This window comes from Bubalus kerabau, chromosome 1 (assembly GCF_029407905.1).
Source record: "Bubalus kerabau isolate K-KA32 ecotype Philippines breed swamp buffalo chromosome 1, PCC_UOA_SB_1v2, whole genome shotgun sequence".
Taxonomy (NCBI): Eukaryota; Metazoa; Chordata; class Mammalia; order Artiodactyla; family Bovidae; genus Bubalus; species Bubalus kerabau.
Window position 1 is genome coordinate 9,169,508 of NC_073624.1, and position 26,359 is coordinate 9,195,866.

At 52.1% G+C, this 26,359-nt stretch overlaps 1 protein-coding gene across 1 annotated transcript; it reads right to left on the reverse strand.

Moving 5' to 3' along the window:
• On the reverse strand, positions 1 to 26,109 carry TAB1 (TGF-beta activated kinase 1 (MAP3K7) binding protein 1). Its single transcript, XM_055566840.1, has 11 exons — positions 25,958 to 26,109; positions 12,260 to 12,396; positions 11,742 to 11,895; positions 10,731 to 10,817; positions 10,098 to 10,236; positions 9,037 to 9,150; positions 7,966 to 8,077; positions 6,289 to 6,433; positions 4,589 to 4,811; positions 3,438 to 3,600; positions 1 to 1,922 (listed from the first exon to the last, which is right to left on the reverse strand). Exons 1-11 carry the CDS (start codon positions 25,988 to 25,990, stop codon positions 1,715 to 1,717), a joined length of 1,515 nt encoding a protein of 504 aa, XP_055422815.1. The 5' UTR covers positions 25,991 to 26,109; the 3' UTR covers positions 1 to 1,714.
• Between the last annotated feature and the right edge of the window lie 250 nt (positions 26,110 to 26,359).

Below are 26,359 nucleotides of genomic sequence, written 5' to 3' on the forward strand. Positions count from 1 at the left end.
TATGATACCACCCTTTATTATTTCTTTACTGCAGTAAAAAAGTGATTCTATTTCTAGAGACCAAACAGCATCACAGACACTCTTGGAAGAGAATTCCCTTTGTTCCCAAGCCTCTGTGACTGATCTGAAATCTGCTCACCTGCACAACAGAGATGGCCTCGCAGTCGGGGCGGGCTAAGGGCTCCCTGCTGAGATCCGCTCCCCATGGAAACCGGCACCGTACTGGGCCCTGCCCCACCACAGGGAAACACATTCCAGGACCACAGAGCCAACAGGGGACCTTGGAACTGGCCTCAGGCTTTTCACACTCCGAGCACACTTGAGGCCACGCACTGCGGCCGGTCCCTGGTGAGCTGTCTGGGGAGTCGTGGGCAGGGAGCTGGGAGCTGGGGAGGGGGCGGTAAGAATCCAGGGACCTCAGAGACAGAGAAATGTGAATTCTGCTCCACCACTAACTGGGCTTCCCAGGTGGCACAAAAGTAAAGAATCTGCATGTCAATACAGGAGATGCAAGAGACATGGGTTTGATCCCTGGGGTTGGGAAGATCCCTTGGAGGAGGGCATAGCAAGTACACTTGCCTGGGAAATCCCAAGGACAGAGGATCCTGGAGGGCTACAGTCCATGGGGTCTCAAGAGTTGGACACAAGTGAACGACTAAGCCTACACACCACCCCTAACTGTGTGACCTGGGCCTGCTTCCTCCTCTGAAAACACAAAGGGCAATTCTAGCTGAGCACCCTGGTGGCACCCCTCCCTGCTGAAGGCAGATCACACGCATGAAATGATCTGACTCAGGGCCTGGGCTGGCCTGATCCTGCCCTAAGAGTCTGTAGAAACAGTGCGTGTCTCCAAAGCTCCGGATCACCCACAGCAGCTCGTCTCCAAGACCTCTTCCCTTTCAGAACCATTTCCCACTGTTTTCTGTTTCTGATGAGCCCCGTGGCCTGACAGAAGACCTGTGTGTTACCCTGAAAACAGCAGAGACTAACAGTCAGTGGTAAAGATCGCAATCTCAGCGGCTCCCCAACCTGGGGCTCCCTGGGTCTGGGAGGGAAAGAGCCGTACCAACTCCCGGAGAAGAGCAGCCGCCGTCCCGCTCAGGCCGGGCACGTCCTCACCTCTCCTCTGCCCGGCTCTGGGGGGCTCCAGGACCACTGCTCCTGTTAGACCAGCTCCTTCCAGGTCCTTCCCACCTGACTGCCCCTCTGCAGTCATCCCAGTCCGCCTGAACCCAGGCGGGCCCAGGGACAGGTATAGGCCTCAAAGGTGCAGATGCCAACTGGAGTTCCCCTCTGGAGGCCGCAGAAGAAAGGCGGGAAGCACCGCCGGGGTGAAGGGGGGTGCCAGCAGTGGCCAGAGGCTCTTCCAGGGCAGGCGGGAAGGGATGGGCTCGGGAAAGCAGCGGCTGCAGGCCTGCGGCATGCAAGGCCCCACTTGGTGTGCTCGTGGCTGCCGCAGTCGTGACCCGCGTTTGGAGAAACACAATGGTCCTGGCTGAGGCAGCCCCCCGTGCCGGCGCCGTAACAAGGGGCCCAGCCTGTGTTGGCACACTCAGAGAACATTCTCCACAGCACTGAAGGCTGTGGGGTGAGAGAACGACGGGGCCCCTGCCGGCCCCCATGGCGCAGGCAAACGGCAGGAAAAGGCCCATTCTGCCCGGAGCTGGGCCCCACTCCCAGGCCCCGTCCTGTCGGGCGGCACTCTGCGGCCGGGCTACGGCGCCGTCACCACACTCTGCTCGCCGTGGTCCACGCTCCAGAGGCGGTAGAACTCGGCAAAGTCCACGTAGGGCTCCACGCGGCCATCCTCGCCAGGCGGGAGGGAGTGGGCGGGCCGGGAGCGGAAGAGGCCCCCGTCCGAGCTGGAGCTGCTGCTCTGGGTGTGCGTGTTGGTGGACTGCAGGGTCAGGGTTGGGCTCTGGCTGTGGGCACAACAGGGGCAAGTCAGTCACAGACCTTGGCTTCCGGCCTGGGGACACAAGGCGCCTGCCTTGGCCAATCCCTCTGGGCACAGGCCTCTCTGACAAAGGCCATCACGAGAGCCAGCCTGGTCAGGTGTTCTTTGGGGCAGGTGAAAAGTGAAAGGCATTGTGAAGTTCTAGCTACAAGTGGCTATTTAAATTACCTGGAATTAAGTAAAACGGACCACTCACTCCAGCACGCAATAATCAAGGGTGGCTAGTGTGCGGGGCATAGAACATGTCGCCCTCTGAGCTGTGCTGAGCTGGACGCCATCCATTCCAGCCTCTCTGAATCTAGCCTACTCCAGAACCCACTGACCACAGGGAGGCCAGCATTCTTCTCCCAGAAAACCTCCTCACTCCTCCTCGTTCCTCTCACTGCTGGGTCAGGACAGGCACCCCCAGGCACCCACCCTCAGAGCCTGTAACGTCTGGGAATTACCTGCCAGCCCACTGTCCTCCAAACGCCCCGCACTGCCTAGCACTCAGCACTGGGCCAGCCCCGGGCGCCCAACTAAGCTCCAGTGCAGGGTGGAGGAAAGAGGCTGTTTGGGGCCCTGGGGAGCCAGAGGCACAGAACGGCTAGTCTGCCTGCCTGGTCTGGGACAACCGCTACCACTCCCAGCCTTTGTGGACACAGCTGGTGGCTCCGCTGCAGGGGCGGGGAGATGCCCACTACTCAGTGGCCTAGCAGGCCCCTTGAGCCCACAGAGGCAGTGGCGGGGGGGGCGGGGGAGGGGGCAGGCAGGGAGCTGGAAAGCCCCCTGCAAGGCAGAGGGAAACCTTCCTGGTGGCCCTTCCAACTGGCCAGTTCCTGAGTGGGCCGGGTGTGGCATCTCTATTATTCTCTGCAGGGGCTGGAATGTGGAAACCGGATCCCACCCCCTGCTGTGGCAGCTGGCTGGGGGGAGGGACACACTCCCCAGAATGGAGGGGGTGGGGTGGACACCAGACCTGTCAGGCAGGTCTGCCCTGCGGCCTGCCGCCACACCCCAGGATCCAGACCCCCAGCTGCGGCCACCCCTCCCCAAGCCTGAAACTAGAGGCCTCACTTCAAAGCTAACACTGGACACTTTTAGTCAGAGCGCACCCGCTCCCACGGGCCAGCACAGGCCAAACAATGCCCCCCAAGCACAGGTACCATGGGGTGACCTCCCAAACCACACACTCTGAGCTGGGAGCAAAGAACAAGAGGAGAACATTCCTATTAAATGAAAACTGACCCACGGCACCTGCAGGAAGAAGTGAACAGCAGGCTGTCAGCATGAACCGCCTGTCCCCACCCCCCTCTGCCCGGCTTCGGGGAGCTGCTGGAACCAGATCTACGCAGGCCTCCCCAGGGATGTGGAGTTGGGGAGTTCGAGAGGAACAAGACCCTACAGGATGCAGCCTGTCGCCACTCCATCCAGGGACCGAGGGCTGTCCTCGGGAAGCAGGCCTGCCTGAAAGCTGCTGGGGGTGGGGGTGGGCGCTTACTTGGTGAGGGTGGGAGTGGCCTCGTCCAGGGTGGAAGCGCTGTGGGCCCCGTTGACCAGCTGGCCCTGGGAGGGCATGACGAGGGAGAGGGTCACGCTGGTCTTGCTGGTGCTCTGGGCGCTCGAGTAAGGCACGGACACGGGGTACACACGTCCTCCAGCGGCTGTGGGAGGAAGAGTGGTGGGCCACGGGATGCGGCTGGTGGGGAACCCTGGGGTGGCAGGAACAGGACTGCGCTGGGGGCTGAGAAGATAGGCGGGGGCCTGGCTCGGTGCCCCGAGCTCGGCCCTCTGCCCCTTGGGACGGCGAAGGAGTATCTGGCAGAGACAAGGTCCTGGCCAGGCGGGGGCCTGCTCTCAGCAGCAAAGCATCGCTGGTGCTCAGGCAGGAGAAAAACCCAGGGCTGCGCTGCCTCAATGAAAGGGTTACTGCCTGGCTTCCCACGATGCTCTAACCCGAGGGCTAAGAATGCTCCTGGTTGAGGTTGGCCCAACAAAAATATGGTTGCAATAACAACCTAAAACTGCAGTAACCCCACTGTCCGCGGGAGAACGAATCCCTCTGTGGATGCCTGAGTGCTGGGGCTTGCTTGTTTGAAAAAAGGAAAGGAAACACAGCCTCAGGAACTGATAGTCTTGACACTACACAGCACTGAGAGGGAGGGCAAAAGCGCAATCGCCTCTCTTCCTGGGCAACTCGATTCAGAATTAAATCAAACCAAATCACCTCTGACACAGCCAACTGTGCCTAGGTCCCTTCCTCCCAGGGCCTCGGTTTCCTTTCTGTAAATGGTCATTAATGAGGATGAAAGGAAACATGCAGGTGAGGTGCCTGCTGCACAGCAGGCCCTGGGCCAGCGGGTGCCATGGTTCCGGAGATGTGGCCCATGGCGCTGCAAAGTGCTTCCTGCAGCTCAGGTCTTCTGGGGGAGGCCAGGGCAGAAGGTACTGTCCTGGTTTCACAGACAAAAAGGGAAATATAAGCGCAGCTCAGAGAGCTTTCAAGTCAGAACCCGACCTGGAAGTGCTCAAAGGCAGGCCTCCCAACTCCACTCCACCCAAGGCAGCGAGGCCCAAGGCCTCAGCAGCTCTGCCCGAGCCCAGCCCTGGACAGTGGCCCCGGATGCCTTCCTGTGCATGTGGCATACATACCTGGGGCTGGGGAGGGTGCGGACTGGCTCATCTCGCCCAGCGGGTAGCCAAAGTTCCGCACCAGCAGGGTCATGTCCTCGTGCCTCGGACAGAACTTGGCACGCTCCCCACCACTGGCAAAGGTGTCGCTGTGGATCCGCTTCACCCGGTCCACCACGGCCTGGGCCACCGCATCAAGAGAAGTCTGCTTGGCGAACTCCGTGTCGATCATGGCGGCGATCTCCTGGGGGTGGAGGGAGCACCAACCCGGAGAGGAGTGAGCGGTCCCAGCGACTGCAGGCCCCAACGGCACCACCTTTACAGGGGTCACCAGCCAAGCCTGCGGTCTGAGCTTCTCATGCTATTCAGGGTAACTCTCTTGGAACTTTCTCATTAGAGAAGATATGACCTTGTGATTTCTCTGATCTTTGGCTTTCAGACCAAAACAATGGGTGAATAACATCTACCTCGCTGCATTACAATGAGGATAAAAGGGATGTGAGGGCACTTCGGAGACTACTAGAAAGCCCAGTACAAACTGTCATTATGATTAAGCTTTCTTTCCTGGAACAAGCTTACTGTAGGAGATGATATGCCATTTTTGTTAGAAACTGAGGCTACAGGATGAAGACAGGGCCCTGACTCCAGAAAAGTCCACTGTTCAGTGCATTCTAGAAGCCAGAAGAAGCCACGACATAATCTTATTGTGAAGACCAAAGAAACAACAACAACAAAAAAATCACACTGCTGGGCGCAGTCTCTTGGAGGTAGGAGAGAAGAAGCAGGTAATAGGAAATGACCCGGGCATGGTCCGGGGGAGGAGGTAGAAACGGGCTCAGCTCCATCACTGACCAGCTGTGTCACCTCAGACAAGACCCTGGACTCTGAGCCCCAAACTCCCTAACCTGACATGGCAGTGAGCCCCCGCCCCCACTACGTCATCAGGCGACTGGAAGGAACGAGATAAAACAGGTGAGAAGCCCAGAACACAGGTGGTAAGAGACAGGCTCCTAAGACTTACCCTTCTTATTTCTCATTAGGGCAGAACCAAAGATGGCAGGAGGAGCACCAGCTGAACTTCCCTGCCCGGCCCCGCCAGCCGAGGTCTTCCCTTCAAGGTCATCCTTCAAGTGACTGCCTCGAGTCCCACTTCAGAGACACACACACCCCGAGGCAGAGGGGAAAGCAGCATCTCCCACGGGCTGAGGACCTCTGTCTACCTCGCCCAGGCCTCACCGCAGCCCCACACAGTTAAGAGGTCAGCATCCTCGTCTCAGAAACGAGGAACAAACTATAAACCGCCTACAGCTCAAAGAGGAAAGTGGAAGAGGCAGTGGAGTGGGACCTGGGCAGGCCACACGAGTCCTTGTCCGGCGCTCTGTGTACCAGGCTGCACCCCTGCGGGCCAGGCCCTTCCCGACAGTCTCCAGATCCACGCCTGCCTCCACTTTCCTCACCCTCTTCCCTGAGGCTCCGCTCAGGGCCCTGGGGACTGACACTGCTTCAGGTCTGGAGAGCAAAGCTTTTGGGTGGGATGGGTTTGCTTGCAACTCTGGGCTTTTTCTCCGTTTTGAACACAGCAATGTTTGGCAAAACCATTTGAGAATCAGAACTCTAGGTCCCTGATTACCTTGGAGCTGAGCAGGAGAGCTGACTGCGGCCCCCGGGGAGCATGCCACCCTGCAGGCTGGTCAGCCATGCTTTGCCCATGCCCAGCTCACCTGGTTGGCCTGCCCAGGTCCGTGGGCTGCCTCCAGGGCCTTGTACAGCCCCTCGGACATCAGCACCAGGAAGCCTGTCACCCCATCCAGGGGCTGTGCACCATGGATTTCAGGCTCCGCAATGATCGGCTTGGACTTGGCAGCGCTGTGGGAAGAGAGTGGAGGGGAAGCTGTGCTTGGAATGGGCCCTGGGACATTTACCCTAGTGAGAAGCATCTACACCCAGAATGTAAAATAAAACATACTTCTGACAAGAGGAAAAGAAATAGAGGAAAGAGCAAACCCAAGAAAACAGACCTGTCTTCTGAGGACAGCTGCTAAAATAAAGCTCAGCAGGCCAGGAAAGTCAGTGGGCAGCTGAGGTCAGAACAGCCAAGGTCAAAGGCCCAATCCTGGCCCCACTCCACATCTCCTGTCCATAAAGAAGTCCACATCTCCCCGAAGCTGACCTCGAGTCCAAATACACTCCAGCTGCAAAGGGACCATGAACTGATGGCCCATCAGAGCTGGGCAAAGTCAGGAAGTTCCAACACACACACGCAGGGCAAGGATGAGGGGACGTTCCTGGCAACAGGTTAAAAGAGTGAGTCTAGAAACACCCCAAAAGTCCATCAGCGGGGCAGGTTAGGCGGGTGCTGACAGCTGCACCCTGGAACCTAGTGGCAGCTACCAAGAATGTGCAGCCAAGCCTGCAGGCGTGCAGGAAGAGGGGCACACGTCTGTGCTGGGTACACTCGGGTGCGCCACACGGCACAGGATGCGAGTATCTGTGGCTGTTTTGAAAAGAAATCTGCCCCCTTCCTGCACCCACCACATACACACACACACACACACACACACACACACACGTATACGCTCATGTGCACAGAAACTAGCAGCCTCTGAGGAAGGAGCCTGAGCCTGGGGTGGGAGGAAGATCCACTTTTCACTCCATATCCTGGGCATTTCTTGAATCGCTCTAAAATGCAATGTACCTTCCCATGAAGCAAACACAACCCCATGAATTAAGAGACAAAAGGTTCCAAGCTCGATTACTTAAACCCAAGCTCTGAATCCAGGCTCCCTGGGTTCAAGTCTCGACTCAGCCCATTGTTAGCCTTGAGACCAAGCAGGCCACCCACTGTCTGCGTGTGGCAGTTTCCTCACATGAAAATATCTTTGGGGTAGAAACAGCATCCACCTCACAGGGCCTGAGTGAGGACGGAATAAGAGCGTGGATGTGAGGAACCGTGCACCGGCTTAGACGAAGGCTCACAATTATTACCCTCTCCCGTCTGCTGTGAGCACTGGGTGGCGCCCAGCGGGGACAACCCATCTGGCACCCCCGCCTTGGCCTCAGCCATGAGAGCGCTGACCAACAGCCTTTGGTCCGTTTCTGTCCACACAAGGAGGCTCATGCCAACTCTGGCCTGCCAGGCCCCGTGGCACCGGATGCTGCCTGTGGCTTTGACCCAGCTCCCTAACTGACCCCCTGCCAGCCTGGCCTGCTGGGTCCCGACTCCTGGGCTGCTGGGTCCAGGGCCTGCCCCACACCAACCTCTCTGGGAGGATGAAAGAATCTCCTGGGGCTCTGAACTACCTCAACTCTACCTCTTGTCCCCAGAGCCTACAATCTGTTATCTGCCCCTGGGCCTCTGGTCTTCCGGACAAACGAGGGGCAGCTGGGCCGGCGCTTACCTGAGTAGGTCGATGTCAGTGTACCCGTACTTGACCTTGTAATCCCCGATGCGCCTGGTGCTCTCCTGCCCACAAATGACCCCCACTTGCTTGATCTTTCCTGCATCCAAACCTACCAGAGAGAGAAAAACACACCTCAGGCTTTGTTCATAAAGAAGAACCCAGAGGCTTCCCTGGTGGTCCAGTGGTTAAGAATCCGCCTGCCAATGCAGGGGACGAGGGTTCAATCCCTGGTCTGAGAAGATAGCACGTGCTTCAGAGCACCTAAGCCCACGTGCACAACGGCTGAGCCTGCAGGCCCCAGAGCCCGCGCTGCATAAGAGAAGCCGCCACAGTGAGAAGCCCGCACGCCGCAACCAGAGACGACCTCCGCTCACCACAGCTAGACAAAGCCCATGCACAGCAACAAGGACCCAGCACCGCCAAAATCAATAAAAAAAAAAAAAAAAAAAAAAGAACCGAAAGAGGACGACACAGACATGTCCACAAAAACAAAGCAATGGGGACCCACTGAACAGGAAGTGAGGTCACAGCAGGGAGCCTTGGAAGGCAGCTAACCCCAAGTCCCCCAGTGTCCCCAGCCCCCATGCTGTCGGAACACGCCTGGATCAGAGTTCTTCCGCCACAGGAAACGAGATCCAGCACCGGCCAACCCGGCTCCCTCTGCGGCCTGAGCTCACAGGGGAGGGCAGGGGTGGCTGTGGCGGCGGCTGGAGTCCCAGGACGTCTTTGGCCTCTCAGGCTCCACCAGCAACAGTGAGCACCAGGGACACGAGGAAGCAATCCACACATGATAGCCCTTTCAACCCTTACACCGTCCTGAGTGTTACTATTATCCTCGTTGCACAGAAGGGGAAACTGAGGCACAGAAAACTTGAGTAAGATCCCAAACCACCAGTGAGTAAGTGGCCGAACTGGGATTCAACCCCAGGCAGGCCGGTCCCAAGCCCAAGGTCATAGCCCGTCCATGTTGTGCCTCCCTCTACACAGCCACCAGAAGGTGAAGAACGAGCCACCGGGCTCGAGCCCCACCCCCAGAGCCCTCGGCCTGCCCCGCTCCCCCTCACTCACCCAGCTGCGAGAGCCGGAAAAGCTCATCCTCATTCTCTGTGGTGTGGTCCACGTTCAGCTGCGTCACCTGCAGACCGTCCACCGTGGATTTGCATAGCAGTGCACGGTTTGTACCTGCAGCAGAATTGGAGCAGCTGAGCTAAGACAGAGCACAGTGAAGAACAGGACACGTTGTAAAAAAGAGAGAAGAGGCAGGCATCTCACACACGGAACTCCCTCAAAAGAGCAAAGAAAACAGGCTCAGACCACTGGAGCAAGTCACTAGCTGGGGAGATTAAGGAATTAGCTTAAACTTTTCCAGTGTCAACCAAGGATGATTATGATCTTAATAAGAGACCTTTTTTCTAAGGAGACACACTGCAATATTTACAGATAACACGACAGTCTCAGGGTTTGCTTCACAACAAGGCAGGGACACAGGGCTGTGGATGAAATGAAACTGGCCGGGGGAAGATGTTGGGGCTGGGGGAGGCGCACACGGAAGATCATTAAATGCTATTCTATTTGTTTACACTTTTGAGTTTTTCCCATAATGAAATCTTAAGGGAAGGAGGAAAAGAGGCACCATGTCAGTGGGATCTCTCCGGAGCCCCTGCAGTAGCCTGCACCCAGGGGGCGCCAGCTTCTCGGGTTCCCAGACGGCCCTTCTTTGCCTACAAACCCCATCAGCCCTGGGACCCTGCCCCGCCTCCAGCCCGCACCTAGCCCTTCTTGGTCCCCTTCACAGGACGCCACGTGGGTCTTTCCACAGCCAGGCAGCCTCTCCCAGAAGAGGAAGCCACTGCGGTAGAGCAAAGAGGGGACGCAACTCCCCAGGCCACAGCCAGTTAGGGACAGAGTAGGGACTAAAGCCAGGATGCCCGCCTCCTAGCAGGTCCTTCAAACACTCTGGGCTGGGACCGAGATATCATGTGGAGTAACGGGAAACGCCCAGCGGCCTCAGGACACTTGCGCTGCAGGTCTTCTGTGTCTGGGGAGCAGGCTGACTGCCCAAAGGACTCCTGGATCCTGAGGTGACCTTCTTTCCCACTGCCCGGCCTTGGGACAGGCAGGCGGCTCACCGACATTGGCCACGTAGAGCCTGTTGTTGAGAAGGACTGCCACGACAGCCATGGCTCCTCCCGAGATCTCCTTCTCCAAGGCCTTGAGTCTTTCGAGGATCTTCTGATACTGAGGAGGCAGCTGGTGCTGAGGGACACCCTAGAAGCCATCATGGGGGGTTCAGAGCAGGCCAGGGCCTGGGAGACCATCTCACCCACCTGCCCTCCCTTAAAGAGCGAGCATCTAAGGCCCGGCTGGGACAGAAGCTGGCTGAAGTGCAGAGCAGGTGTCTTTCAGGACCACCAGGCACAACCTCACTTGTGCCGGCTGCCCTGAAGGAGCCTAAAGCATGACGTGAGCAGGCAGGAGACGAGGCCTGGACTGATTCGGGCCAAGGACCGACCTGACAGGGGCTTCTCTCACACCCCTGCCCACCCTAAGCAAAGCCTCAGAGCACAGCTGCTCACGGCTGGCCAGCAAGGTCCCTAGAGGACAGAACCATCGCCCACCCACATCCCATCAGGAACTATCCCCCTAATGCCTGCTGCTCTGGCCCAGCTGTGTTGATGGCTTGGGAGGGACACAGCAGATGAGTCCTTGCTCCAAGCAAAGACAGGCCTTGCTTCTCCAGGGGCACAGGCTGAGGACATTACCTCGGGCAGTTGAGACTGGAGGCTCGCCTTCTCAGCCAGTGCGTCATCAATGGACTCCAGGAAGCTCCTTTCCACCACATCAAAAGCCTGGACGCAGGGGACAAGGAAGCGAAGGCAGGTTCAAATACCACTGTCACCTGAGGCTGAAACGCCCCTTATTAATAGCAACAAGTCATAGCAACCGCAGGTCACCACGTGATGGGGCTTCACACAGGGGACCGCCAGGCACCACTGCTCCTGCAGAGCAAGGTCTGACAAAGATGGCCCTGTGGGGCTGGTACCTTCCAGGAGGCATCACAGAGCAACCAGAGAAGCAAGAGACGGCAGAGAGGCTGAGAGCACAGGCTTGGAGTCAGGCCACCGGGGGGTGCATGTCAGCTCTGCCCCTGCCGGCCAGTCTCAGCCCCTCATCGATGACACAGAGGAAGTGCTGCCTGAGAGTCACTGAGAGCATTCCCCCGAGCACCCAGCCCTGGCTCAGAGTGAGTCTAGGTCAGTGACAGCTAATGTCACTGCCACATCCTGAAGGCCCCTTGACACGGGCCATGCCGCCACCTTCCCCAGGGGCAGCAGCTGACAGTTCCTGGCACTGCCCCCGAGTGATCAGGCCTTTGGGTGCCAAGGCAGGAAAATGGCTGGGAACGCTGTTCTTGAGGAACCAGAATCCACCATTCTCATCTACAATTAATGCCTTGGGACCTGCTTCCAAAAGGAGATGCCAGGAGGACAAACTCTAGAACCGCAGCAAACAGGAATGCAGAACTAGAAAACGACACCAGCCAACCAGGAGTGAGGGGCTGCAGGGAGCAGGGCCCGGGGGCTGTGGCCACCGAGACCGAGCATCTGAGCCGCATGGGAAGAAACGGGTCACCCTAAACACCCTGCTTCTACCAGGGCTCAGCAACTCCCACCTCAGCCCTGGGTCCAAGGTGACGCCCATAAGCCCTTCCCCAGGAGGATCTCCTCTGGGCCAACCCCGGAAGTCACAGCCGGCCTGCCTGAGCCCGGTACCTGCAGCAGCACCCGCCGCACGTCGGCCTCGGTGTGCTCGGCGTTGAGCTGGCCCAGCAGGAGCTCCGCCGACAGCCGCTGGGCCACGAAGTTGGTCACCCGGTTGCCATCGTAGCCGTTGAAGACCCCGTACAGGAAGCAGTTGTTCTCACTCCTGACAGAGAGACAGGGCAGGAGAGGCCTGAGACCTCAGTCACTCACAGAAGAGTGACTCCAGCTCCAGAGTGAGGGGAGGAGGAAGGGAACTGGGAGACAAAAGACACAGCGGCTGTGGCTTCAAGTGAGCATCTGGGTCCCCACTCTGACCATCATTTCTCTCTGGCCATGACCTTCTGGGATGCCCTCTGCCCCCCGGAGCAGGCCCTCGGCTAGTCTGAGGTCTAGATGCAGAAGGGACAGCACAGACACCACCTCCCATGGGCCACACTGCACTGGTAAGCCCCACGCAAAAGAGCTGCCAAACTGCTTTTTTTGCAAGCCTGCTTCTGCCGCCCAGCAGAGCAGTGGCGGCACCTCACCGGAACTTGAGCCAGTTGTCCTCTGGCGGATGGCTCTCGGTGCCCTTGCCGTCAGCGGAGTAGCTGCGGTTAGAAGCTGAGCCGACCCCCGAGAGGTGGCAGAGCGGCAGGTCGTCCGTCCAGCTGGGCTGCTGCTCCTGGGAAGGACACCAGGACACCAAGATGCATTACCTTCTCGCCAAGGGCAGACCCCACCTCATCTTTTCTTCCCCAGCAAACACCTAGCAGGCCCAAAGCCCCACCCAGAAGGTTCCACTTCCTCCTGGAAAACAACGACGTGTGTATGAACAAACACCTGCAGAAGGGTTTGCATGGTTTCCGTCTAATCCACAAACAGTCCCCAAGACACCTGAAAAAGACTGGAGTCCCCAAATGCAAGGTTCAGCAGTGGTCTCCAGGAATGTGCTGTGCTACGGACGGAGCACGAGTCAGACGCACAGACACAAGTGAAGCAAACTCCTGGCGTAAAACTCCCCTCCCTGGTGGTCCCCACCTCACACTGGTTCAAGCTGCAGATTTCCAGGCCCCTCCCACAGAGTGTCTGAGCCTGGTGGGGCGCAGGCTGTCTGGCTGAGTATAGGTAGCTCTTCCCAGGGGACTGATTCAGACCCTTGAGAAACTGACAAAGCTCAGCCTCACTCTTCCTGATACTAGGGTCTCCACCCCTGGTTCCTGCTTCACCCTGGTACCCAGTCCCATCTGCGCCCACCCCCACATGCTTCTCTACTAGTACCAAATGCTTGGAATGCCCTGTCCACATTTCACTCTTTCTTCCTGTGTGGAACAGCCTCTTTGTCTAATAATTCTCCACGTCCTTCGGGACTCTGGCTAGGGAGTCACCACCTCCAGAAAGCCTTCCTTCAGGAAGATCTTCCCCCAGGCTTGGTTGCCAGCCCTCTTGCGTATCCCTACTACACCTGGTCCCCCCAACCCTGCCTGTGTCTGACTCCCATTCTACCCCATAGGTCTCAAAGCAGGCTGTTCAGTACAAACAAGATGGAGCTTTAAAACATGCACAGAGCTGTCCAGGAGCCAGCTCAGACTCTGTATTTCCTCAATCTCCTTGGGGGACACTCTGAACACCTGCATTCTCTAAGCCCCGGAAACGACCCTGACACAAGGCACAGGTGTGATCCACACCATCTCACTGGAAGCCTCCCCTGCACCCGGCCCCCACCGGGGAGCTGTGCCTGGTTCACAGAGGCATTCCTGTGCCCACCATGTTGAACTAGAGCAAACTAAAACAGCTGGGAAAATCCAAGTTCAGCTCAAGGAGAGTAAAATTTGGATTGAAAGCTTTACTGAAAATTGAACAAGCACGAATACTGTGCACAACTTCTTTCAAGTCAGCAGTCACAGTCTTCAAAAAAGGATGTGAAAACCACTTCAGCCGGCTTTTGCAATCAGATATGTAAAACGCCTGTGGTTTAGCTTTTGTGGCACATTTCATCTTTTGTTTATTTACATATTGACAGGGAGGGACTTTATGGCTTTTTTTTTTTTTCCATTTTAATTGCTTCTATGCTGCATTTATTTCAGCACTTTAGTTGTATGCTTTGCACCATGGAGCAACTTCAGCAGGCTGTGGGAGTTCGTTTTTATTTTTAAATTAGCCTATAGTAACATTGCCTTTCTGGTGGGTAGGTCTATGAATTTTAACACTTGTAGAGATTTGTGTAACAAACTGAGACACAGAACAGCCACAACTGAGACAAAGAACAGCCCAGCAACCCCAAACGTGCCCTCAGGTGCCCCTTTGAAGCCACACCCTCCTCTAACTCCTGGCAACCACTGACCTGTGCCCCATCACTATGCAGTCTTTTCAAGAATGCCATAAATGAAATCATGTGGCACATAACTTTCCCCCTCTTTTACTGTGGTTAACACATAGAAGATAAGCTTTATCATTGTAACCGTTTGTAAGTGCGCCTCTTACTGCTATTAAATAAATTCCCAATGTTGTGCAGCACCACCACTATCCATCCCCTTAACTCTTTCCATCTTGTGAAACTGAAACTCTAAACCCATCAAACAAAAACTCCCCATTCTCCCCCTCCTCCAGCCCCAGGCCACCACTGTACTCCAGGTCTTTAAGGGCATAACCTTTTGACGCTGGCTTCTCCTGCTCAGCATTACGCCTTTGAGCTTCATCCAAGTTGGTGCCTGCATCCACAGGTGGTGCCTTTTTATTGTGGAGCAGTATTCCATCACACGCATGCAGTAGAGTGTAGCCATTCATCCCCTGAAGGGCATCTGGGCTGTTTCCAGTTTGGGGCAATTATGAAGAGAGCTATTATAAACACTCATGGGCAGGTTTCTGTGTGAACATAACTCTTCATATCGCTAGGGTAAATACCTAAGAGTGAGACTGCTGTTTAACTTTGTAAGAAACTGTCAAATTGTTTTCCAAAGCGGTGTACCATTTGCATCCCACAGGTAATGCACAAGAGTTCCAGTTGCTCTACATCCTCACCACTACACGGTATTTTTTTTTCTCTTTAATTTAGGCATTCTAAGAAGTGTGTACTTACATCTCATCACATCTTTAATTTGCATCTCCTAATGACTAATAACAATGTGGAACATCTTTTCATGTGCCTTTTTCATCATCCACATTTCTTCCTCGTTGAAGCATCTGTTTAAGTCTCATGCCCATGTTTTAATTGAGTTGTTTTCCTAACTGCTGAATTTTGAGAGTTCTTTATATGTTTTGGATAAAAGTCATTTCTTGCATATGGGATTTGCAAATATTTCCCCCAGTCTGTAGCCTGCTATTTCATTCACTTACTAGTGTCTTTTGAAAAGCAACTTTTTAGCTTTAGTGAAATCCATTTAATCATTTTTTTCTTTCATGGTTCATACTCTTGATGTCATATCTAAGAACTCTCTGCCCAGTCCCAGCTCAAGAGATCTTCTGTTTTCTTCTAAAAGTATTACCGTGTTACATTTAGACCTGTGATCCATTTTGAGTTAAGTTCTATATAAGGTAAGAGATTTCAGTCAGTGTTTTTTTGCAAATGGATGTCCATTTTTTCCAATACTATTTGTTGAAAAGATTATTCTTTCTCCACTGAATTATCTTTGCATCTTTGTCAGAAATTAACTGGCCATACTTGTATCTGGACTCTGTTCTACTCTGTTGATCTATGTGTCTATCCCTCGACCAACTCGATGATCTTGAGTACCGTGAATTTAAGTCTATATTTAAAATCTACATTATAATATTGGTTAGTGTGATGCCTCTAACTTTAATTTTTTTCAGAATTGTTTTGGGTATTCTAGTTCCTTTACCCTTTCCTATAGATTTTAGAATCGGCTTGTCTATCTACCAGAAAATCCTGCTGGAGTTTTTACTGGAATTGTTTTAAATCTATAGATCAATGTGAGGAGATGTGATACCTTCACTAGGTTGAATTTTGCAATTCATCAACACGGTATATCTTTAAATGCCCTTGTGTTTTCTTTACAGGATTTTTAAAAAATACACACAATTTCACCACAAGGGCTAAAAAACTATCCTCTGACAACAGAAAATATGACTGAAACCTGTCAGTGGAATAGGAACAGCAATAAGAGCTGAATTTCTGCTCAGCTCCTGGTGATGCTGGATATTTATTAGATTGGTGCAAAAGTAACTGGTTTTGCATTGTTGACGAACTCTGCTGTTTGATACTGGCATATATCCTTAAATAAATGTGGTTATGTTATACATAATTTTAATGCACATTTTTCCCCTTATTTTTTTTTGCTAATGACTTATTACTGCTGTTTATTTTATATTTATTTTAGACTAGGGAAATGATGTTAGACACAAAGAAAATTCAAGTGATTTTCTCATTCGAGTTCAAAATGGGTCATGAAGCAGCAGAGACAACTCGCAATATCCACAACACATTTGGCCCAGGAACTGCTAAGGAATGCACTGCGCAGTGGTGGCTCAAGAAGCTTTCCAAAGGAGACGAGAGCCTTGAAGATGAGGAGCGTGGTGGCCGGCCATCGGAAGTTGACAATGACCAATGGAGAGCCATCATCAAAGCTTGTCCTCTTACAAGTACACAAGAAGTTACCGAAGAACTCAACGTCGACCATTCTACGGTCATTCGGCATTCGAAGCAAATGGGAAAGGTGAGAAAGCTCGATAAGCGCGTGCCTCATTTGCTTGGTAGGTGGATTCTTTACCACTGAGACACCAAGGAAACCCTTAAGATCATCATTTTGAAGTGTCGTCTTCTCTTACGCTAAGCAACAACGAACCATTTCTCACTTGGATTGTGATGTGCAACAAAAAGGATTTTATGTGACAACTGGCAATGACCAGCTCAGTGTCTGGACTGAGAAGAAGATCCAAGCTTCTTCAAACTTATACCCAAAGACGAACTTGTACCAAAATAAAAAGGTCATGGTCACTGTGTAGTGGTCTGTTGCCTGTCTGATCCACCATAGCTTCCTGAATCCTGGTGAAAACATTACATCAGAGAAGTATGCTCAGCAAACAGATGAGATGCACTGAAAATTACAACGCCTGCAGCTGGCACTGGTCAACAGAAAGGGCCCGATTCTTGTCCGACAATGCCCAACCACACGTCATACAACCAGCACTTCAAAAGTTGAATGAATTGGGCTATGAAGTTTTGCCTCATCTGCCATGTTCACCTGACCTCTCACCAACGGACTACCACCAAGCATCCTGACAACTTTTTGCATGAAAAATGCTTCCACAACCAGCAGGAGGCAGAAAATGCTTTCTAAGAGTTCATCGAATCCCGAAGTATGGATTTTTATGCTACAGGAATAAACAGACTTATTTCTCATGGGCAAAAATGTGTTGACTTTAATGGACTGTAATGTGTTGACTATTTTGGGCTTCCCTGGTGGCTCAGGCAGTAAAGAAACTGCCTGCAATGCAGGAGACTGGGCTTGATCCCTGGGTTGGGAAGATCCCCTGGAGGAGGGCATGGCAACCCTCTCCAGTATTCTTGCCTGGAGAATCCCTATGGACAGAGGAAGGCTACCGTCCATGGGGTTGCAGAGTCGGATAGGACTGAGTGACTAAGCACAGCACATTTTGATTAATAAATGTGTTTCAGCCTAGTTTTAATGATTCAAAATTCATGATCCAAAACCTCAATTACTTTTTCACCAACCTAATAACTCTCTCGACAGGTTGAGCTACAGGGAAATAAAACCAAAAACTCCTTCATGGTAACACAAAATTGTTTCTTGCTCTAATCCTAACCTGTCTCATTTAAAAGCAACAAAAATGTCTATTTTAATGTAAGTGCAAGCTTGACTCTCTGGAATTCCCATACAACATTACACAATGAGAGTGTATTTGATTAATACATATATTCATTCAACAAATATTTACTGAACATTTACAAAAGGCTGACATTACCCCAGCTACTGTGGACACAGCAGAAAAAATAACCAAGGGTCCTTAACTTGAAATTTCCTTGCTAGGGAGAGAGACTTCAAACATGTTATACAACGAATAAACAAGGCACTTGTAGACAAGGCAATGCGCTGTGGAGAAAACACCTCAGGGAAAGGGGGCAGACGGGGATGGGCAGGGCCCTTCTAGACGAGGGCGTTAGAGGAAGCCTGCCTGGGGAGGTGGGCCCTTCTAGACGAGGGCGTTAGAGGAAGCCTGCCTGGGGAGGTGGGCCCTTCTAGACGAGGGCGTTAGAGGAAGCCTGCCTGGGGAGGTGGGCTCTGAGACAGACCTGAATGATGATGGAGCAGTGGTCATTTCAAGGAGCCTTCCAGTTAGAGGGAACAGTACACGCAAAGACCCTGAGGTAGAACATAAAATGAGCAGGTTTAAGGGAGCATGAGGCTGGCATCGCCTCCGTAGTGAGTAGCAGGAAAAGTAGCTTGTTCCTGTGTTCACACACATGCATGCACATGTGTGCCCAGGCGGGGACAGAGGAAGGCCTTTCAGGCCACAGAAAGGAGTTCATTGCCAAGGAGTTATTTTTCAAGAAAGAGATGTTGCCCTAAGCCCATGCACCACAACTACTGAGCCTGTTCTCTCTCTAGAGCCTGCGAGCCGCAACTACTGAGCCCACGTGCTGCAACCACTGAGGCCTGCGTCCTGCAACAAGAAGCCACGACGAGAACCCTGTGCACCGCGATGAAGAGCAGCTCCAGCTTGCCGTGGCGAGAGAGCCAGAGCACAGCAACAAAGATCCAGCACAACCAAAGGTAAATTAATTTTAAAAAAAGAGAGAAAGAAATATGTTGCCAATCATCCCCTATTATCTTAGACCTGATCAATATATCTTCATCCCCAAGAACCTCACAAAGGTCTCAGGAAACCTGGCAAGTAAATTTTCACAAGAAACTCCTTTTCTAGGGTCTCTCTCCTGCCTCCAACTGGGATGAAGTTACGCACAAGAATAAGCAGAGGCATAAAAGCAACTCCTCAATCACGACTGTCACTTGTCCTCTTGAAAAGATGGGCCAAGAAGCCAATATTTGGCGCCCCAAAATGCCATTAACTGTTTTAAAGCATGGGAGAAGACATCACACGTTCTAGAATCCTGCCTGTGATTAACACTGAGATTAAAATGGACTGAGCTCGTCCTCTAAAATGAGATGAACAATACAACGTGTCACCCACAATGCGAAACCTGCCATCCATGCTGCAATCACCATGCTTCCCCTGCCATTTCCTAACTCCCACGAGGGAAAGACACAGGTTTCCAGGGGCTTGAATCTTCCCAACACATTCATACTTTTCAGCAAAAAATAAATTATCACCCAAGCAACTTATGGCCCCACTCAGCTCTGAGAAATACACTATGAGAAAGACTGGTATGTCAGTTTCTCTCACAGGAAGGAAACAAATTCAGGTGGATGACTAGGGAACTCGCCACGTCAGTGTGTCGTGGCAGGGGAACGGTTCGTGTAAAAGCACCTCACGATGGGAGCACGCGATGCTGCTCTCGGGAGCAGGCTGACGCCGCACTGGCGGCTGCAGCCGTGTGTGGCTGACATGAGCACAGCAAGCGCCCCAAACCAGAGACTGTGTGTCTGACAGTGGTCAATCTACTCAGCAAGCACCTTACTCTTCAGAGTATTTATGCCTAGTGTCTGGATACTTAAACAATGTCGAGTGCTTTTTCTGATATTTGATTTTCATAATGATGAGCTAGTAATATTTTGGAAATATATCATTTTATTAACTGGCAATCAGTGTTTAGGTCAATGGGTAAGTACTCCAGGGCTATTTTTATTTAAAGGCAGTCTTTGTCCATAAAGACACTTAATGAAACTGTAATCGATGGACATTTTCTTAATATGCCATTCTATGTATACTTCAGTCAGTCCTAACACCAGCGTCTTACTTAGTGCGTAAACACAAGAGGTATTTGTGTTCAGATCAGGAACATGGCAAGGATACTGCAACCTCCATCACTTAACAATGAATTAGAGGTATTAGCACATGTAATTAGACAAGAGAAAAGGAGGAGGGCTTAAGACTTGGAAAAGACATACAGTTATCTCTATCTGAATTTGATATGACAGTACTTGGAAATCCCAAAGAATAAATAATAAAACCAACTCAAAGGAAATAAATAAAGGTGGCAGGATAGAAAATCAACACAAAAAGTCAAAAGCCTCCATACACCTAAAGATGGGCATGTAGCCTCCACGTGAAAATTCCTACTGTCTAGAATAGCAAAATCTTTTCTCTCTGAAGTTCTCAAGTCAGTCCCCTGCAACCACACTCCTGTAGAGGGCTTTTTAAACCTAAATTTTTATCGGTTGGATTACATCATAATGCTTTCATCTCAGCCTTCCAGCCTGTTGACACAGTTTTGAATCTCACCCTTTGAAAGATGGACAATCTCACTCAGCTGTCTTGTACAGATAAGGCCTGCTACAGAGTGTTCCAAATGATTTCCAAAAAACTGTGACCAGAACAAAAACGTGGAAAGCTAACCCGCTTCTGACAGGAGGTGTCCGCCGCAAACACAGAAGGGAAGTAACACCTCCACTGAAGGTTTATGATACTTGAAAAGCCATGTGTATTTTTGGAGCCTCAAATGAAGAGGTTACTGACCTTAGAGGTACAGTCCCAGAAACAAGCACACACTTTAAAACTATCCATGCATATGAACCATGCTGAGCAAAGTTCTCCTTATTTCACACTGGCACTCTTGAAACGCTGAGTTTCTAGACAACTTAACTTGGTTTGCTATTTAAATAAAGAAAAGAAGAAACTCAAAAGAATTACGCAAAAAGCATATTAAAAAGTATCTATGGTAGGGCTGGGCCTTCCCCTTTCTGTCTTTCTAAGTCCTGCCCATCCCCAAAGGCCCTGCTCAAATCTAACTGGTGCTGGAGGCCCGTGCTTCCCAAACCTCAACCATCTACTCACTATCTTCAACAAATTACCCACTTCATGTTTTTTCTGTTTAATATTATTAACTTATTAGGCTGTGCAAGGTCTCAGCTGCAGCACGTGAACTCAGTTGCAGCATGTGGGATCTGGTTCTCTGACCAGGGATAGAACCTGGGTCCCCTGCATTGGGAGCATGGAGTCTTCGCTACTAAACCACCAGGGAAGTCCTTCATGTTTCTTCTTTAATTTGCCCTTTTTTTTTTTCTTCAAATGGTTTCATTTTGAATGTGAACTTGTTAGTATTATAAGTGGAAAACATTATTGCCTGCCAGATCTTGACCATGATAAAAAGGAAAACAAAACAAGGTTAGGAAATTCTAACTGATCTCTTGGCCCACTGCACTGTGAGCTGAAGCCTGTTCTCTCTGTTGAAAAAAAGGGAGATTAGCAAGAATCAGAAAGGAGTTTGGTCCTATGGACATACTAGTCTATCTCTTGAGAGCATCACAAAGTTTGAAAGAGAACTAAAGAACAAATAACTTTCATAAGTAGCAATGAGTTTTGTACCAGCACACACTGACCACCTCATGAATGTGTCCTAGGCTCTGGGAAAATCCTGCCCAAGGCGGCGGGGCCCTTTCCCTGAGCAACCACAGACACTGGGCACCTGCTCCCTGGCCATTAATTCTTTGGCTTTGCAGCAACTCTCAGGTTGTAGCCTGGTACTGTTAATTGGCTCCTTTATTTCACTGATTCGAAGACATGTATTTTCAACATTTTTAATATCTCGGCAGTTGGTGTATTACAAGTTAATCAGTAGTGTGCTTTCTTTCTTAGTAGTATATAAAATAATGATGTGTCCTTACAAGCAATAGAGTCTTAGACCCGATGACATCTGGGCAATTTCTCAGGTACCTAGATTGCAGTCCCCACAGCAGCTCAAATGTTCAGTAACAAGCCGCCAGAGAATTCCAGGAGGTGCTGCCCATGTTGGAGTGGGAGAGTACTGGGTCCCCCCTGATTTCAGCAGTGGCCTCTAAAATCATTCTCACCCCGCTGTGGCTAAGTAAGCTTCAGTTCTATTCTCCCCGCTTTCTCCACCTCCATGGGGATTATCCACACCAAGCGTTCCCTGCTGATTCTATTAAAACCCACCAGACTGCCTACCCTCTTGCTTCCTTCCTCCACATTTCTGAACAGTTTTCGGAAAGGTCATTTATTTTCTATTCACACAAACCACCCACCCCTCCACCCGGCACCCGCTGATGCATGCTTTCTCCCCCGCCTGCAAATGCCAGGCCTGAAGCACCGGCAGCAAGCAGCACTTGAGCGCCTGAACACGAGTCGTGAGAAGCTGGAAAGGGGGCATCTCACGGCTCACAGCACTGAGTAAACATGTGCAACTGGGAGCATGGCCCACTCAGCTCTTCGATAGGTTACAAATTCATTTCTCACAAGAAAGAATCTGTTTCAAAAAGCCTAATTTTGACTGTGAGGGAGTTTTCAAATTAATATTTTGGTATACATTTCTCTAGTGATTCAACTATATTTAACCCATTAAGGGCGTTACACCTTGTGCACATATATTTATGCATTAGCACCTCATGTACATATGTGACCATGTCACATAAAATACTCCATAAAACTCCCTGTGGAGACTCATCTCAAACTCCTGGGCAGCAGAAGTGGACAAAAGCATGATTCCAAGTTCAGGCCACAGCTTGAATATCAAATTATTATATGAAAAGGCCAAGTGTTTTTGTGGCGAAAGCACCCGGATTCCTTAGAGGCAAAAAAGAAGCTCAGAAAGGGAGAATAAAGCCCGCAGGAAGATGACTCCAGGCAGGCGGGGGGACAGTTCTTTCTCTCCAAAAAGCCTAAAACACCCTGACACCTCATGCCATCTCCATCTTTCTGAATGACCTCCTTTTCCTTCCCTGCTTCTCTGGGAGCAACTCCACTCCTGGCACCCGCATCTTTCACTAGGGTTTCCATCAAAGGTTCTCTGTTTTCATCAGAGATATAGACCTGATACACTCTTCAAGGGGCTACTAATAATTGTGGAGTTTACTGTGCCCTAGAGCAGCTAGACAACATTTTGATGGTGATGAGACGGTTACAGGTGATGACCTAAAGGATGTTTTCACTTTAAGGCTGTATGTTTATTTTCATACACACTGTGGGGGGTGGGAAATATGGCTAGGACTTGGGATATCATAGATATAACTGATTTCAAGTGAACTTTTTTACAATTAAGCAAGTAATAGTTTAGGCAAACTCAAACTAGTGATTCTCCCTGCCCCCAAGGTCCCCCACCTCAGTAAATGGCACCACTGTTGTTCCAATGAAAACCTTGTAGTCCTTCTCAACTCTTCTTCCTCTGTCCCACACCCCACGCCTGATCTGGCAGCAAATCCTATCAGCTCTTCCCCGAAATGCAGTTAGAACCCAGCACTCCTCACCACCCCTCTGCCATCGCTGGCCAAGCCTCGGTCATCTCACACCCGGACGACCAAGAGCACTGCGCACCGCGCTTCCACTCTCGCCACTCAAATGCCTGCCTCTCTACGGAAGGCTCTTGCTCCCGCCACAAATCAGATCTCTTCATGCCTCGACTCAAACCTGAGAGCGTCACACTGCACTTAGCGCAGAACCCAGAGCTCACATGAGGATCCACAAGGCTCCCTCAGACGTCAAGCATCTACCACTCCCTGAACACACTCCACTCCACTCCAGCCATGGGGGCCTCCTGATGCTCTTCGAACAGGAGAGCCTTTGCATCCCTGTTGCCTCATGCAGAAATACTCCCACCTACACAGCCCGTGCATCTCATCAAACGTCAATCTTCCCCGACCACTCTCTACAACAGGTCCTCCATCATCCTGTCTGTGAATCCTGCCTCTTCTTCCTTGTACCACTTCCTGTGTTATATCCTAGAAACTGTAATATCATATACAGTCTGTATTTATGGTTTCCTGTCTCCCTTCCCAGAACATAAGCTTCATGAGGGCAGAATCCCCTGCCCCTACCCAGTGCCTGCCACACAGGGAGTACTCGGTGACACTGGAGGAAAAGAAATGCAGCCTTCATTCAGAGCAGAACTGAAGGTGGAGGTTCATGGCTGGAGCATGACCACACCAGGTCAGGCATGTAACACGTTCATTTAATACTAACAACACTCCTGGGAGTACCCTTGGTTGAGGAAACCAAGGTTCAGGCAAGTTAAGTGAAAAATCAAGGTTCAGGGATGCTATGTGACTTGCCCAAGGCCATACAGGACTGGTGAGCTGTTTTATCAGGCTGTGAAGGGCCCATGTTCTTTTGAAGCTACTTCAAAAGCTCATCTTCTCTTCAAAAGACCTTTCAAGGCACTACACCACCTGGGGACCAAAGGTGAAACTCCTCAGGAGGACATTCCATGAAGCGCTCAGCTATCTGTCAGCTAATCAGCACCCCCGCCCAGCCCCATGTCAACAGGTCCCCAGCCCCTCCTACAAGCCTCCAATGACCCAGTCAAATCAGGCCATCAGCAGCCCCTCTTCACACTGACAGGAGAGTGCCTTCATCACTGTCTTGGTGATACATGCTTCTCCACGCAGTACTGCAAATGCAGTAAGGGTGGACATCCGCCCTATTTATCTTCGTATCCCCAGGTCCAGTAACTACAGATCAGCATCCCTTACAGCCACCTGCGGAATGATGCTGTATGAGCTCCTCTCAACAAGACTGAGGACAGGGGAGGGCAGGCCAAGCCCAGCACCCATGCACGGGTGCTTGGACACCCTGTGAGCAAAGACGTCTTGAACGTCATTAGGGTGGGAGGGGCCTAATGTGGACACGCCCACCATTCCTTTGCCTTTCATCATCATGCTATGTGCTTCAAGCTAACCAGCCAACTTTTTAAAAGAATGCGCACCACCCAGGAACACATTCTGGAGCTAGCAAAGCTCGCCTCTGTCTAACCCGAGTCACTTGGGCTCCATCACACGGAGAAGGGAGGGAAGCTGGTAGCCACTCTTCGCCAAGCCAAGTCAGCCTACAACAGTTACCACTCCAGCACTCGCCACCATCCAGCCGGTATTTCTTCAATGTTTACTACATTGGGGACATTTGCACAGGGGCCCTGCCCTCCTACAAAACAGAAGGCTAGGCCTACCTAACCAACTCAAATATGAGGCCAAACTGCCAGGCAGCAGTAAAATAAAGGGGCAGCCAAAGGTGTGGAGGGGAAGAGAGCATTCCCCACCAGGGAAGGCTGAGCACTGGACCTGGCTTCAAATGCTTTACTCATTATTTTACAAACAATGTATTAAATGCCCGCCCAGTGAAGGCAGGCAATGGTGACACTCTTCACTGTAGATCATAAATCCCTCTCTTCACTTTCCACTACAGGAGGCAGTCAAGTCCACAGACAGGTACAACAGACTGCCATGTCTGAGGAGGACCCAGGTGACTGCCAACCTGCCCTGGCAAGTCAGAATAGGTCCATGGTGCCAACATGCACCGTGGACGTGAACGTGTGTCAAAAGGATGCAGAGGCTGGAAGACACCAGTGACAAGCCCACGAGGGTCCAGACTGAGAGGAGTGGAATCTCAAGACAACGCCCCCACCTCCCCCACACACAAACTACCTACTCTTACCTAACACCTAAGGAAACTGAGGCCAATGGAGGAATAGTGAATTAGAACCAGGGTCTGAACCCAGCCATTCCTTCCGTATAACCTAGAGGTTAAGAGAGGTTCTGCAATCAGAATCCCTAACTTTAATCCTGCCTCTGCCACTTACCAGCTGTGTGGCCTTGGGCAAAGGACCACCTCTCTGTGCCTCAGTTTCCTCATCTGTAAAACAGGAAGAATTACAGTATCTACCTCACGGGGCTGATATGAAAATTAAACTTACAAACAAATGTAAAGCGACTGGCACAAAGCCTGGAATACAGTAAGCCACACACAACGGGCTGGTGTTGCTATGAGGATTATCGAACGGCCTGCCCAGGGCCCGGGGTGGGCTCGCAACTCGGGCTCTCTCGGCGGCCGCGCGCTAGTATCCCTGCAGGGTTCAGGACGCTCCCACCCTCCACGCGCCCTTGACGCTCGCGGCGGCTGGACCGCGAATCCGAGCCCCCGACGGCCTGGGCAGCAGCGCGCACGCGCAGGCGTTGCGGGGCTGCACGCGCCCCCCGGTCACGAATGAAGGGGGTGGGCCGGCCCGGGAAACGGGAAGGGTGACGGCCACACCCGGCTAGGGACTGGGAGGCAGCCCAAAGGCGGAGGGGGGGCCGCGCCTGCACCCGACAGTTCCCCCGGGGCTCCCAACCCCCAGCCCGAAGAGCGAGTGGGTTCCTCACACTCTGAAGCAGGCTCCTCCTCTGCGCCGCCATCTTGGAGGGACCCCCGCGGACGCGCCCGCCTCCCGGCGGAGCAGTCGAAAAGGGCGGCTAGAGCGGCCCGAAGCCAGTCAGGAGGACCGCGCTATCAGGGAGCATGCGCGCAGCGCCACCCCACGGCCGAAGTAGGATGCGGCCGTAGCGAAGCGAACTGCGCAGGCGCGCTTTTGAGTCCTTTCTCCTTTAGGGCAAAAAGCGGGAAAAAGTGCGCTTCCTTTTGGGGTTGCCGCTCATCCTTTATTTGCGAGCATTCTCCAGAATCCGTGTCAGGTGGGGCTCCTAAAAGTTTGGGGTACTTTATGAGCAGTTTGGGAGCGGTTGTTACTCAGTCACTTAGTTGTGTCCGACTCTGCCACCCCATGA